Source organism: Tursiops truncatus, chromosome 1 (genome assembly GCF_011762595.2).
Source record: "Tursiops truncatus isolate mTurTru1 chromosome 1, mTurTru1.mat.Y, whole genome shotgun sequence".
NCBI classification, from domain to species: domain Eukaryota; kingdom Metazoa; phylum Chordata; class Mammalia; order Artiodactyla; family Delphinidae; genus Tursiops; species Tursiops truncatus.
The window spans coordinates 149,171,796-149,185,121 of record NC_047034.1 but is presented as its reverse complement, the minus strand read 5'-3'; the positions used below and the strand labels follow the sequence as shown (position 1 = coordinate 149,185,121).

The 13,326-nt window shown below is 43.9% G+C and overlaps 1 protein-coding gene across 2 annotated transcripts; it reads left to right on the top strand.

Moving 5' to 3' along the window:
- Positions 1 to 138: 138 nt before the first annotated feature.
- Positions 139 to 13,259, top strand: C1H1orf50 (chromosome 1 C1orf50 homolog). Of its 2 annotated transcripts, XM_004324620.4 has the most exons (5): positions 139 to 294; positions 423 to 538; positions 5,571 to 5,657; positions 6,159 to 6,290; positions 6,655 to 13,259. In XM_004324620.4, exons 1-5 carry the CDS (start codon positions 189 to 191, stop codon positions 6,853 to 6,855), a joined length of 642 nt encoding a protein of 213 aa, XP_004324668.2. In that variant the 5' UTR covers positions 139 to 188; the 3' UTR covers positions 6,856 to 13,259. The 2 variants fall into 2 exon arrangements, with proteins under 2 accessions (XP_004324668.2, XP_019793547.1); XM_019937988.3 differs by lacking the exon at positions 5,571 to 5,657.
- Positions 13,260 to 13,326: the final 67 nt, after the last annotated feature.

The window sequence follows — 13,326 nt, the reverse complement described above, 5'->3', positions numbered from 1 at the left end:
ACTGGACCCCGCCCCCCAGCGGAACCAGTAGCGCCAGCCGCAGCCACGCCTCCGAGCTCCGGGCAACTCCGACGCCCAATGGCCAGGGAACACGGAAGCTCCGCCCATGGGCCTTTTTGCGCATGCTCTGCAGCCTCGCGCCGCCCGAGTAGTAGGGAGAAGGTGCTGTCATCGGAAACCCAGCTGTCATGGAAGACGCTGCTGTCGTGGATGACGCTGCTGTCGTGGAAGACGCTGCAACGCCCGGGACGACTCAGGGAGTCATAGAAAACCAAGGAGTTCTGTCAGCGGCAGGTTGGGGAGTTAGGCGGGGCGGGAGTCAGTTGGGGAAAAGAAGCCCTCCCGGAGTAGCTAGTCTGCCGGGCTCCGCGGGAGGCCGAGGGCGGGTGCTCACGGCCTGTGTTCCTGGGTATGTGTCGCAGGAGCCCTAGTGGAGCTCACCCCGACCCCTGGCGGCCTGGCCCTGGTGAGCCCCTACCACACCCACCGGGTCGGAGACCCCTTAGACCTCGTGGCGCTCGCAGAGCAGGTGCAGAAGGTGAGGAGGTGCGGCTGGGAAAGTAAATGACCAGCTTCGTGCACGTTTGGTCTTCCAAACCACTTAGTGTGGGGTAGCATTTGTTCTCGTCTCCATTTTATACGCGGGGAAAACTGATGGTCATGGCGAGTCGGTGGCCTGACTCCAAATGATCTTCTGAGACCAAAGACCCCTTCAGCTGCAAAGTGAGTGCCCATAATCTCCCTTCGTGGGAAGGTTTGCACAGTACTTTAAATATTCATGATTTCATTTGGGCCTTAGGACAGCCCTGTCAGGTAGGCAGTACAGTTATTCTTCCTATTTGACACGTGAAAGGAAGTTTCCAGGGACCTTTCAAGATCACTCTAACGCAGTTCTGCAGGGATGCATAGCCCGCTTACTTTAAACTGCTTCCCTAAGATCTTTACTTCTGACCTGAGGGCTTGTACAGCTTAACATCTTTTAGAAGGGCAGGGACTCTAAGTTTTGCCCTCTGTCTTCATTCACTGGACACAGTATTCCCAAGCCCAGTGCTTAGACATTGGTTGCCGAAAGAAGTAAAATAAGGAGGAAATATGATGTAACAGAAATAGCACGGGGAGTTTGGACACATGCGTTTTAATCTCAGCTATGATATTAACTTGCATTGTGACTTGAGATAAATTACTTTTTTCTGGACCTCAGCTTCTTTATCTATAAAGTGTAGGGTGTGAACTAGGAGAGCTCCTAGATCTAAATTTCTTGAAAAACCAGATTTCATCTAATCTTTCTTACCAATACGTCCAGTTGTAGAATCCTCTTTGATATGTACAGGTACAGGGCCTTGCTACTTTAAAGTTTATGCTATTCCCCTCGTCCTTGTATACACGATCACATTTGGCCTTGGTTATGGTCAAAGGCCTTCGTTTTGCTCAAAAAAAATTTAATAATTAATGTGTTCAAATTCCCTTACATGTACATCTCTCTACTTCAGTTTTGTTCTTTTTAATTAAGAAATTTTCAAATGCTTAGGAAAGCTCATTTGATTCAAATCATGTGCTTTCTCTTTTCTAGAGAGGTGGGAAGCAAGGTCAAACTTTTATGGATTAGGAGAACATTATGTGTCTGTTTAATCAGATCACCTATTGGGAGGGAGGCTCCCAAAGTCAGATCTTAGGCAAAACATTTTCAGTGGGTTACTGAGTGACCATTATGTGTATTACAATGGCCTGAAACAAAGAAAGAAGGAACACGGTTTTTGTCCTTTAGCCTATAATCAATTTAGTGAAATACAGAGGATGCATCGTTGTGCTGCTTCCATTTTTCCAGTATTAGTCTTTGAGAAGCTGAAGAAAAAACACTATGGAGATAAAGAGAATCAAGCATATTTCAATCTGTGTACTGAAATGTACTTTCTAGCAGGACTGACTTCTTAACATGCCATTTAGGCGTTCGTGTGTGAAAGCTCGGGAACCCTGGTTTTAAGGCATGAAATTTGGAATCAGACTGATCTGTGTTGAAATCTTTAACTGCCATTTATTAGCTATGAAACCTTGGATAGGTTGCTTCACCTCTCTGAGTCTAATTCCTAAAATGAGAAAGTGAAGTTGGAGTTCATCATCTCCAACTTCATAAGGTGTTATGAGAATTAAATGAGACAGTATGCAAAGGGCCTCAGAGTGATTAGGGCCAGAGTTTGTGCTTATCATTATTGGTACTCTTTCTCTCATTTCTGTTTTAATTAGGCTCATTTGTGCACAAGTGACAGATTTGTTGCCCCCTTAAGAGAAAGGAGATTTATTGTAAGGCCACTCCTAACCCTAACCCAGAACTATCCTAACTCTAGGAACCACCTATTCTCTCCTTGGCCATAAGGTGCCTTATTGTCCTTGGAACAAAATGCAAATTCTTGTGTCAAGGGCCATAAAGCCTTACATGATCTGGTCCCTGCACTCTTTTTTTTTTTTTTTTTTTGCGGTGCGCGGGCCTCTCACTGTTGTGGCCTCTCCCGTTGCGGAGCACAGGCTCCAGGCATGCAGGCTCAGCGGCCGTGGCTCACGGGCCTAGCTGCTCCGCGGCATGTGGGATCTTCCCGGACCGGGGCATGAACCTGTGTCCCCTGCATCGGCAGGCGGACTCTCAACCACTGTGCCACCAGGGAAGCCCTGGCCCTCTTATCTGTAGAAGGCTATACCCCACCCCATCCAAATGACAGTATTATTAAATTGAATTTGAATGCCTCTAGACTACACATGCATTCTAATTCCTGCAGTCCTCACCACTCCCTGTTATTAAACCAGTTGCTTCATTCGTTATCTTTGATCTGCTTCTAGCACATAATTATGGTTATTTCCTTCATAATAGTGCATCATTATTCCAAGTACATACAGCACTAATTGTCTTTCTTTTTGGTGTCTGTATCACTCCCCAGGGCGGTGCTATGCAATATGGTAGCCACTAGCTTCATATGGCTGTTGAGCCTTGGAATGTGTGGTTAGTGCATGCAGCTGAGAAACTGAGTTTTAAATTTTAATGTAAATTTGTTACCGAGCCCAAGCTTGCTCTGCTCACTGCACAACAGGCCAGTAAATCGGGAGACGAGGTGTTGAGGCAAGGAATAGTGACGTTATTCGGAGAGCCGGGTGTCCGAGAAGCTGGCAGACTAACGTCCTATGGTGCCATCTTATCGGGGTCTGGATGCCGATTTCGTTTATAGAACAGAGAGAGGGAAGAGGTGAGGAAGTAAAGAGGCCATAAGTCTTGCAAAATATCTCCTGGCTTGGCTAGTTTTGGGGAGGGGATGTGTTAATTTCTTCTTTTTTGCAGCCATTCACAGGTGGGCAGGGTCAGAATGTCTCCTTGTGAGCAGAACAAAAGCACTTTAGTTTAACATTCAGGCAGAGGGGCAGGGTTCCTGAGGCAAGCCATTATGTATGCTTATGCTATAGACAGCATCATTTTAGTGATTATAGTAACAAAAGCAGTGAAAAGCAAAGGTTAAAGTAAAAGAAACAGATTCAACATGGAGTCAGATTCTGTTCTTCCCTGTAACAATTTTAATTAATTTAAATTTTAAAACCTGGTAATTGATTCAATTACTGGAAACTTTTTAGTATGTTTGGAACAATTTAAGTATGTGAATCAACTCTTTCAACTGTAAATTTTATGAAGTCTCAATACAGATCAAGTTTTTCCGAAGAAAATTTAGCATCCAAATTGATAGGTGCTGTGAATATAAAATATACACTTAACATGAAATGTAAAATATCTCTTAGCAATTTTTATATTGATTACCTGTTGAAATGATATTTTTTGATAGGTTAAATAAAATATTAGATTTTTCTTTTTTATCTTTTTTGGCCGCAGCTTGCAGAATCTTAGTTCCCTGACCAGAGATTGAACCTGGGCCACCGCAGTGAAAGTGCCGAGTGCAAACCACTGGACTTCCAGGGAATTCTGTCTATTATTATAATTAATTTTACTTATTTATTTTTACTTTTAACATGGCTACTAGAACATTTTAAATTACATATGTGACTTGTTTCATATTCTAAAGGATAGTTGCATTAGACTGTAATCTTAATGAAGGCAGGGACCTCTTTCTCATGTTTGCCAATGTGTGCAGTGCCTAGCATGGTGTCTGACACACAGTAATTGCTAAGTGTATATTCGTGGAACAGATAGAGGCTTGACTCAGCTTACTCAGTTGTTTCTATTCACTCATAACATGGCTTATACCTGACCTTTACCTTAAGCTTCCACAACTAACCAGCAAATTCTCTTAATATTTCTTAGTTCAAATTTAACCTCTTACTTTCTTTTCCTTAACTTAATTGTATGCCACTAGAAGTTAATCAGTTTTGGGGGGAATTCCCTGGTGGTCCAGTGGTCAGAACTCCGCACTTTCACTGTCAGGGCGCAGATTCACTCCCTGGTCAGGGAACTGAGATCCTGCAAGCTGTGCAGTGTGGCCAAAAAAAAAAAATAGTTAATCAGCTTTTTGTGAAAAGTAATCTGGAAGTTTCTGATGGATTTCTGATGTCTGAGTGATAATCCTTCCCGATACATGAATTGGTCACACCTGTCTCTCCTAGTTTTGAAAGTTATTTATTTTAAGCAATTTCCAGTGCCTTCAGTTGAATTTCCTAGCACATGGCAGACAGTCCTCTGTGTATATTATAATTGTTTCAGGTCTACATCATAGTGCAATCTTTTAAAAATACATTTTAAGTAACAATTAGGAATGCAAATATAAGTTGAAATATAATTAAGCGTGATGTAAATAATTCAACTGAGGTAATGGTCAGATTAACAGATACTTTCTATATATAGTTAGGATCCTATATAGCAGGTGATAAGAGGCATACCAAAAGTGTCTTTGGATTTTCATTGTAAAATCCATCCCCGATTTCAGAAATGTTTAAATGTGAGAAAAAAAAAAATGGAGACCTGAGGAATAAGTGGGGTCAGTCAGGCAGAAGAGCAAGAAGGAAACATATTGGGTGGAGGAGAGGGCATATTCCATATTATTTGGAAGCAAGAGAGAGCAGGGCATGTTGGAAGACTGAAAACTTTGAGTGTGACTAGCATCTAGAGTGTACAAGGTAGACACTTTGGGAAATAGAAAAGGAGCACTTATGGGGCTTCCCTGGTGGCGCAGTGGTTGAGAGTCTGCCTGCCGATGCAGGGTACACGGGTTCATGCCCCGGTCCGGGAAGATCCCACATGCCATGGAGCGGCTGGGCCCGTGAGCCATGGCCGCTGAGCCTGTGCGTCCGGAGCCTGTGCTCCGCAACTGGAGAGGCCACAACAGTGAGAGGCCCACGTACCGCAAAAAAAGAAAAAAAAGAAAAGGTGCACTTACTTCTGTGGTGTGGGTCGTGTCAGCATTGGCTTTTTGTAAGCAGTACTGTTTGAGCTGGGCCTTGCGATGAGTGGGCGTTCATGGGGGAATGGTGAGAATGGGAAGAGTATTTTAGGCATAAGCAAAGATGTTGACATAACATTGGGATCTAAATAAGAACATCGTAGAAGTCTTATCCTTATCCACAGTTCAGTTTTTTTCTCACCTTAGGCTAATGAATTTGTCAGAGCAAATGCCACCAACAAGCTGACAGTCATAGCCGAGCAAATCGAACATTTGCAAGAACAAGCCAGGAAAGTAAGTAGTGGCTTTTAGGTAAGCGTTCGTTTTCTTCGCTTAGTTCATAGGATTGACTGAACTTGCTTATAATCATTGTAACTTACTTGTTTCAGTACCTCCTAGAAATATAGAAGTGTTGAGTAAAATAGAATAAGCCCAAGAGGTTAAGTATAAGTGTTTTCACTGGGAGAAAGTTCAGTGAGATAAAGCATTTTGAGGGGAAACTATGAAAGAAATGTACTGACCACAGAAAAATTGGAAAGAAATGTAAAAACCATTCAAAAGCCAGTAACACTCAACGTTTTGAAATACAATTTTCCTAAAGGCATTTTTACAGCATAGTAGCATAACATCGTGTAATTTTTCTCTTCAGTATCATCTGGATCTCAGTCATGATTCACTGCTGTGGGGGAGCAGGACCCTAGGCATCGAACGGTTTCCAGATTTTGAGTGGGATGGTCATTGAGTATGAGTGCCTGTTACCTAATACCTAATTGGTTACACCTCTGCGGTTCTTAGGTATTGGAGGATGCTCGCAGAGATGCTGACTTGCACCATGTAGCTTGTAATATAGTGAAAAAACCTGGCAACATTTACTACCTTTATAAACGGGAGAGTGGTCAGCGGTATTTTTCCATTATTTCTCCAAAGGTAAGAACATTTAATTTTTGCACAAAAATCTACTCTTGTCTTTGAGAAATTCTTGGGTGTGTGTTGGTGTGTGTGTGTGGTGTGTGTGAGAAAATGTAGGTATAGGGGTTGGGAAGTGGTTTTCTAGAAAACTGGAGGTGGCATGAGCCCAGACATGACTGAAAAATATGCATGTGCTTAAGTTATTTCACAGTCATTATCTCTGTTAAGGGAGGTATCTGATGTGTAATGTAATGGTTTCCAAGAATGATTCTGACTGGTCTGGAGTGAAAAGCTAAAAAAGAAAATTGTGGTAGAATTAGGACACAAGCTCAGTTTCTTTATCTCCTGCCCTGATCAGAACTGACTCCTTTGCCTTCTCTAGGAATGGGGGACAGGTTGTCCACATGACTTCCTTGGTGCGTACAAGCTACAGCACGACTTGTCCTGGACTCCGTATGAGGACGCTGAGAAGCAGGATGCTAGAATCAGCATCGTGACCAAGTTGCTAAGCCAGCCAGTGGCTCTGCCTCCGAGCACTGAACCCAGCATCCAGGGCTTCACTTCCACTGAGAGTGGACTCTGACAAAGGCTGTCATGGCTAGGACCTGTCACCTCCTTGTTGCCCCAATCTCTGCCTTGATGGGAGGTGGCATGAGAATCGAGGACATGTAGGGGAATCATGAACTTCTTTGAAAGTGGTCCTGTGTGAATGTAAATGCTGTCGTTATTACTTTTAGTTGGGATGGTAAAGAATCACATCAGTCTCTTTTGGGATCCTCTCCAGGTCACAGATACGCAACTCGTCAGTTTCAGAGTATTGGCCAGTGTACTTTCCTTCTCCTTTATCTCCATCTGTTCTCCCATAAGTCAGAGCATTAGAGAAAGAAGGGTTTCTTCTTCCCTCGAAAAGATTGGCAGGTCATTTTCCAGAGAGGACTGTTGTTAGTCTCTTAGTAACTAGAAGGGTTTGAGATTGGGGTTGTGGCTATTGAACAGTTGGTGCAACTCCAGCTTCAGATTCGTCTGGGAACCAGAATGTTGGGTACTGGCGATGATAAACAGCTTGGCTTGGCTTGCGAGCGAGTATGTGGTTCTGGTATTTCTGCACGATTGATAAGGTTTGGCTTGTCCCATTCTGCTCTTTCTGCCGAGCTAGGATGACTGGAGAATTTAAGGCAGCAGCAATGGCCAGGTTTCGGGACAGTCAGCCTCTAAACTCACAGGATTTTAGACTTGGAAGAGATTTTGGAGGCTACCACTAACAACGTTATGAATCCACTCTCTAGCCCCACTGAGCAGGAGATCCAGAGTTCCGCCATCTGCAGCAGGAAGAATCCATTAAGTGGCAACTTTAGAATATTGTGGAAAAGAGAGTAGGACAGTGGGTGAGAAACAAGAAAAACAGCCAACCTGTTGATTATGAGTTAACTCGGATCAAAATTCATTTTGACCTGAATTATTCAGGAACTTAACAGAAGCTTTTCGGCTGAGTTACTCTATGCTGATTCTGACTGAGCTCTTGTGGGACTCTACCTCACTTCCTGTTTGTTCAGTGGAATTAGCTAAATTGATAGCACAGCCAGCATTGCTGTACTTTCTTCAGTGCCATATAATCTATTACAACATGCTGTAAAAGGAGTGAGAGATCTGTACTTGAAATCAAATTGCCCAAGTTCCTTTCTGGGGATGAATGTCCTTTGTGTTGATCTGCTTGGTGATGCCACAATCTCATCCTGGTGTTAAAGGCCTTTCCTTATAAGCTTCGCTCCTTGTGAGCTGTAAATGGTCCACAAGGGCCTAGCAGAGGTTGGGACTAGATTCTGCCAAGGTCACACAGATGATACTTGGTCACTCAGTTCACAGGAGGATGCTCTGGAGGCAGCCGCGAAAGCCTCTGGCTGGGAGGCTGCAGGAAATGGGACACACACACACACTAGTGGTATAGTAGTTGATTCTTACTACAGAAAGTTTCCCAGATTTTCAGAAGGTTTTGCATGATAATGACATTTTGAGTAGGTGCTTTGTTATCCATTGCTGCATCAGTTACCACAAACTTAGTGGCTTTAAACACACATTTATTATTTCAGAGTTTCTGTGGATCAGGAGTTGAGGCACACTTAACTGGGTCCTCTGCTTCAGGGTTTCTTTTCTCACAAGGCTGCAGTCGAATTACTGGCCAGGCCTGTGTCCTCATCTGAAGGCTCAGCTGAAGAAGGATCTGCTTCCAAGCTCACTTAAATTGTTGGCAGAATTTCAGTTCCTCAAGGGTTTGTAGGACTGTGGAGCTCTGTTTACTAATGAACTGTTAGCCAGAGGCTGCCCTTAGTTCTTTGCTACATGAGTCTTACCAACATGGCAACTGTCTTCATCAAAGCCAACAAGGATGAGAGTCTGCTAGCAGGATGGAAGTTACGGCAGTGACATCTCATACCTTGGCTGTGCTCTGTTAATTAGAAACAAGTCACTAGGCCAGCCCACACTCGAGGGAGGTAATTACCTAAGGGTGTGAATACCAGAAGGTGGAAATCCTTGAATCTTAGAAGCTGTGTGCCGCCCTGCTCAGTTGAGAGGGAGAAGGAAGGCTGTGGCTGGAAGAGGCAGTATTACAAAGTGGTTAGGCTTGGTGGCTTTGAAGTCACAGATCTGGACACGACTCTCAGCTCTGACAGAATAACCTCCCCTAGTGTTCCTGCTTCCTCCTCTGGTCCCTTCTCCAGTCCATTCTGTATTCAGTCATCAGCTTGATCTTTTGAAAATGCAAATCCACCTCACCCTTGACATCTATCCTAACCACTGGAACAGAGAGCAGTGTGATTCAGGAGCAAACTTTCTTCCGTTCAATAAGGTGTGCTCCTGGCACTGACCACCAGGTGGTGCCATTGTGCTTTCCTGATTAAGCCAGTTACCAAGCTTAGAGAAAGTGGCGTTGTGAAGTGATTTTGGAGGTAGCATCTCCTAGGGGGACTAGGACCCAGTGATTATAAACAGTAACCATTTTTCACTCATCCATCCATCTATCCATCCATAAGTGAGTAATACTTAATTATTGAGTATTAAGTGCCTTCCAGGTTCCAGATTCTGGAGAATGACACAGGTGAGTAAGACAGGCCCCTATTTCCAGGAAGCTTACGGTCTAGTGGGGGAGAAAGCAAGTCAGCCATTACAACATGGTATAAGAAGGACTATGATAGAGGTGCACATGGAATATCATGGAGCACCGGGGAGGGCTGCTTAACTCAGCTTGGAGAATTTGAGAAGGCTTTTTGGAAGAGCTGACACCTGCTTGGGTGTTGAAAAAGAAGCAAGAGTTAGAGCTTGTTTGGAGGCTCCAACTGTCGTCTCTGTAGGAAGGTTGTCTTTGGGGGTTAGGGCAGGGTTTATTTTTGGATGGAGTTTATTTGTGAATGAACAAAGGGATATCCACTTAACAAGCCATATCGACCAGAGTAATCCTGCCAGTCAGGAAGGGTGGAGTGAGATAGGTCCCAGCCAGAACACTCTTTTTTTTTTTTTCAGAACACTCTTACTTCTAACAGCTAGGAGGTAGGTAGATGAGGAATCGGATGAAAAGCAATTCTAGACAAAAAATAGCACGTGGGGGACACTGACAAGAAGCAATACGACATTTGGGGAATTGTAGCTACAGTGAAGAATAGTGGCCAGGCGGTAGGAGAGGAGAGCTAATTGAAGGGTTGGCGGTAGGGAGTTGGTAAAATTGGCCTTTTTAGAAGGCTCATCTTGGCAGTGGAGGGTGAGCGGGGGAGAAACCACTGGGAGCCTCCAGCCCAGTCCAAGCAAGAGATGTTGGAGGTTTGAACAAAGATGGTGATGGACTGAGAGGTGTTGTATTTCATCAATTGTAAATGTACTTTTCTTCCCCCACGTTTTAATCTCTTAGACCTAGATGCTTCTAGATGTCAGTAGTATGTCATCATTTAATAATGGTTTGTCTTAACAGTGGATGGCATCTTAGGCTTGATGAAGTATGGCATTTTGAAAGTACAGTAGATCGCCATCTTGTTAATGAATACGATGTGGCACAATGAGTGGAAGGAAAGAATCTTAGATAATGCTTGAATTTCTGGCTTGAGAGTGTGGATGGGGCTTCCCTGGTGGCGCAGTGGTTGAGAGTCCGCCTGCCGATGCAGGGGACGTGGGTTCGTGCCCCGGTCCGGGAAGATCCCACATGCCGCGAAGCGGCTGGGCCTGTGAGCCATGGCCGCTGAGCCTGCGCGTCCGGAGCCTGTGCTCCGCAACGGGAGAGGCCACAACAGTGAGAGGCCCGCGTACTGCAAAAAAAAAAAAGAGTGTGGATGGTGGGAATCCACTCAACAAAATGTGGACGAGGAAGACATCCCTGCTATTTTCCAAAATAATTAGCAATCTGTATTTGCCTCAATAATCCACCATGCTGGCCCTGCCTGGTTCACTGGGTGTAACAGCTGACACTACCTCCTTTTCTCCACATTAGCATTCCAGAAGGAGGGAAAGAAGGCTTGCTTGTGTCCTTACCTTCTCAAGTTATCAGTCAGTCCACAAGTATTGAGAGTATTGGTGGTGTAGACACAAAGATGATAAATACTGTTAAGTGAGCTTTTTTTCTGCCAAGCATAGCCAACTGTTTGATTTAATCTTTATATAATCCACCATCTATGAGGTATTATACAGTATTCCTATTTTACAGAGCTGGGGCATCTCAGACATTAAGCAACTGGCCCATGGTTACACAGATAAAAAGTGGCAGAGGTCAGGCTCAGACATTACTATTTGATTAAAGTCTGACCATAGCTATAACCATAACCTGTTTTGGCCGATTAGGACAGTCCTAGAATATCTCTACATAGAGGTGTGAAGAAGTTAAAATACAAAAGTGACAGAGTAACGTGCATATGGGATACTATAGGAGTAGTTCACTTGAGTATTTAGTGATGAGCATGCAGACGATGTATATCAAGGTCCAGGGAAGATAAGTAACTTACCTAAGGTCACACAACTTAAAAACAATTGAGCCCACATCTCTGGCACTAAAGCCCATGTGCAAACCCCCCACATACAAGATAGGGTTCATTCTCTAAAGGAGTCAGAGCTTGGGAGGGAGGAGCTACTAAGTGCCTGGAGTAATTAGACTTCCGTGGTCCCAGCAGCATTTGATTCAGTGGACTACTTCCTACTGAAAAGCTTTGTTCTTCATTTTGATTTGGAATATTATCGTCTTCTGCTTCACTGACTGCATCTTTTCTGTCTCCTGACACTTATAGTTTGGACTGCTCTGGGGCCAAGTCTTTGGCCCTCTTTGCTTTCTCTACTAGGTGATCTAATCATTTCCCATGGCTTTAAATGCCACCCGTATGCTCTTGACTCACATGTGTGTCTCCAGTCCTGATCCCTCCCTGAGTTTTATGCAGACTTCATTTATCGAACAAACAGCTTCACTTGATGTCATTACAAACCTAACGTGCCCAAAATGGAAGTCTTGAGTTATACCCCAAACCTGTTTTGTTACCAGTCCCTCTCTTTCCATCAGCACCTGTGTCACACTGCTGTTGAGGCCAGAAACCCAAGTCATCCTGATTCTGTTTGCTCTTCCCACACCAATCAGCAAGTCTTCTCAGCTCTGTCTTCAAAATACATCCCACATCTGACTGCTGCTCACCACCTCCACCCCTCCCCCCTTAGTCCAGGCCACCAACATCTCTAGCCTGGACGAATGCAGTAGCCTCCTAACTTGCCTCCCTGCCTCCACTCTCACCCTCCTTCATTCTGTTTCCACAGAGACTGTAGTCATTCTCTTAAAAATGTGAGTCAGGTTATAATACCTCTGTAAAAAATGACCCCCAAATTTCTCATTACACTTAGAATAAAGTCCAAACTCTTGCCAAGGTTCTATGTGATGTACCATTCTCAGTACTCACTGCATTTCCCACTGACTGTGCTCAGCTCATCAGCACATCAAGCCTGTTCCTGCTCCAGCGTCTTTACATTTGTAGCTCCATCTGCCTGGAACCTTTCCCCCAAGGTCTTTTCATGGTTTGTGTCTTCTCAACATTTAGGTCCCTGCTCAAATATCACTTCACTCATTACCCTATCAGAAGTACCAACTCCTCTCACATCAAAATACTGCTGACCCTGTTTTGATTTCCATGGCACTTGTCGTGACTAGACATTTGTTGCCTTTGCCCCATACTTGAGTGTAAGTTCTCTGAGGGCAGAAACAGTGTCTGTCTTGTTTATTGCTATATCCCTAGCACCTAAAATAGTGCCTGGCACATAATAAATACTCTAGTAATGGATGGATGGATGGACATCTGCAGCTCCGTACTTATATCCTGCAGGGCGTCTAAGTCAATGCAGCTAAGAGAAATAGAATGTGAGCCACGTGTGTGATTTAAAATTTTTTAGCAGCTACATTAAAAAATAAGGAAAAACAGGTGAAATTAACTTTAATAATTTAACCCAGTATATAAGAATATTAACATTTTAACAAACAATACTAAAAATTAGTTATTTTACGTATTTTTTTAAAACTCAGTATTCAAACTCTGGCAAATGTACAGCTGCCTCAATTCGGACTAGCCACATTTCATGCACTCGAGCCACATGTGGCTAGTGGCTATCATGTTAGGACAAGTGTAGACAGTCACCCTACTGTTCTTGTTCTCCAGAACGGGAGGAAGCTAGAAACTTCTGGTGGTTGGGGAGGAGGGTGTTTCTTAGCTCTCCCTGCTTCGTCTCCCTCTTCTGAAGGGAGCCTTGGGGATGTCCAGGCTAACAGAGGCATGATCATGTCCTTAGAATGATGGTGATGGTGATGACTGAGCTGCTGCGCTGTGCTGAGCATTTCATATAAGCTCATTTAATTCTCACGGCAATCCCATTTTACAGATTTGGTTGCGGAAACCAAAGTAACTTGTTCAAATTTACACATCTGCCAAGTGTTAGAGCTGGAATGTAAATCTGGCTAAACGTTAAAGCCGGTATTATGATCGTTATGTGACCATTTTTATTTTGCCACTTTAACGGTCCATGTCGCCTGGAAAAATGAAGAGAAATACAA

Bases quoted from the DNA above. Each gene is read 5' to 3' on its own strand.
- C1H1orf50 (XM_004324620.4), top strand. From the start codon at position 189: ATGGAAGACGCTGCTGTCGTGGATGACGCTGCTGTCGTGGAAGACGCT. The intron at 295-422 runs GTTGGGGAGTTA...TATGTGTCGCAG, and splicing joins AGGAGTTCTGTCAGCGGCAG to GAGCCCTAGTGGAGCTCACC. The intron at 539-5,570 runs GTGAGGAGGTGC...TTCTCACCTTAG, and splicing joins TCGCAGAGCAGGTGCAGAAG to GCTAATGAATTTGTCAGAGC.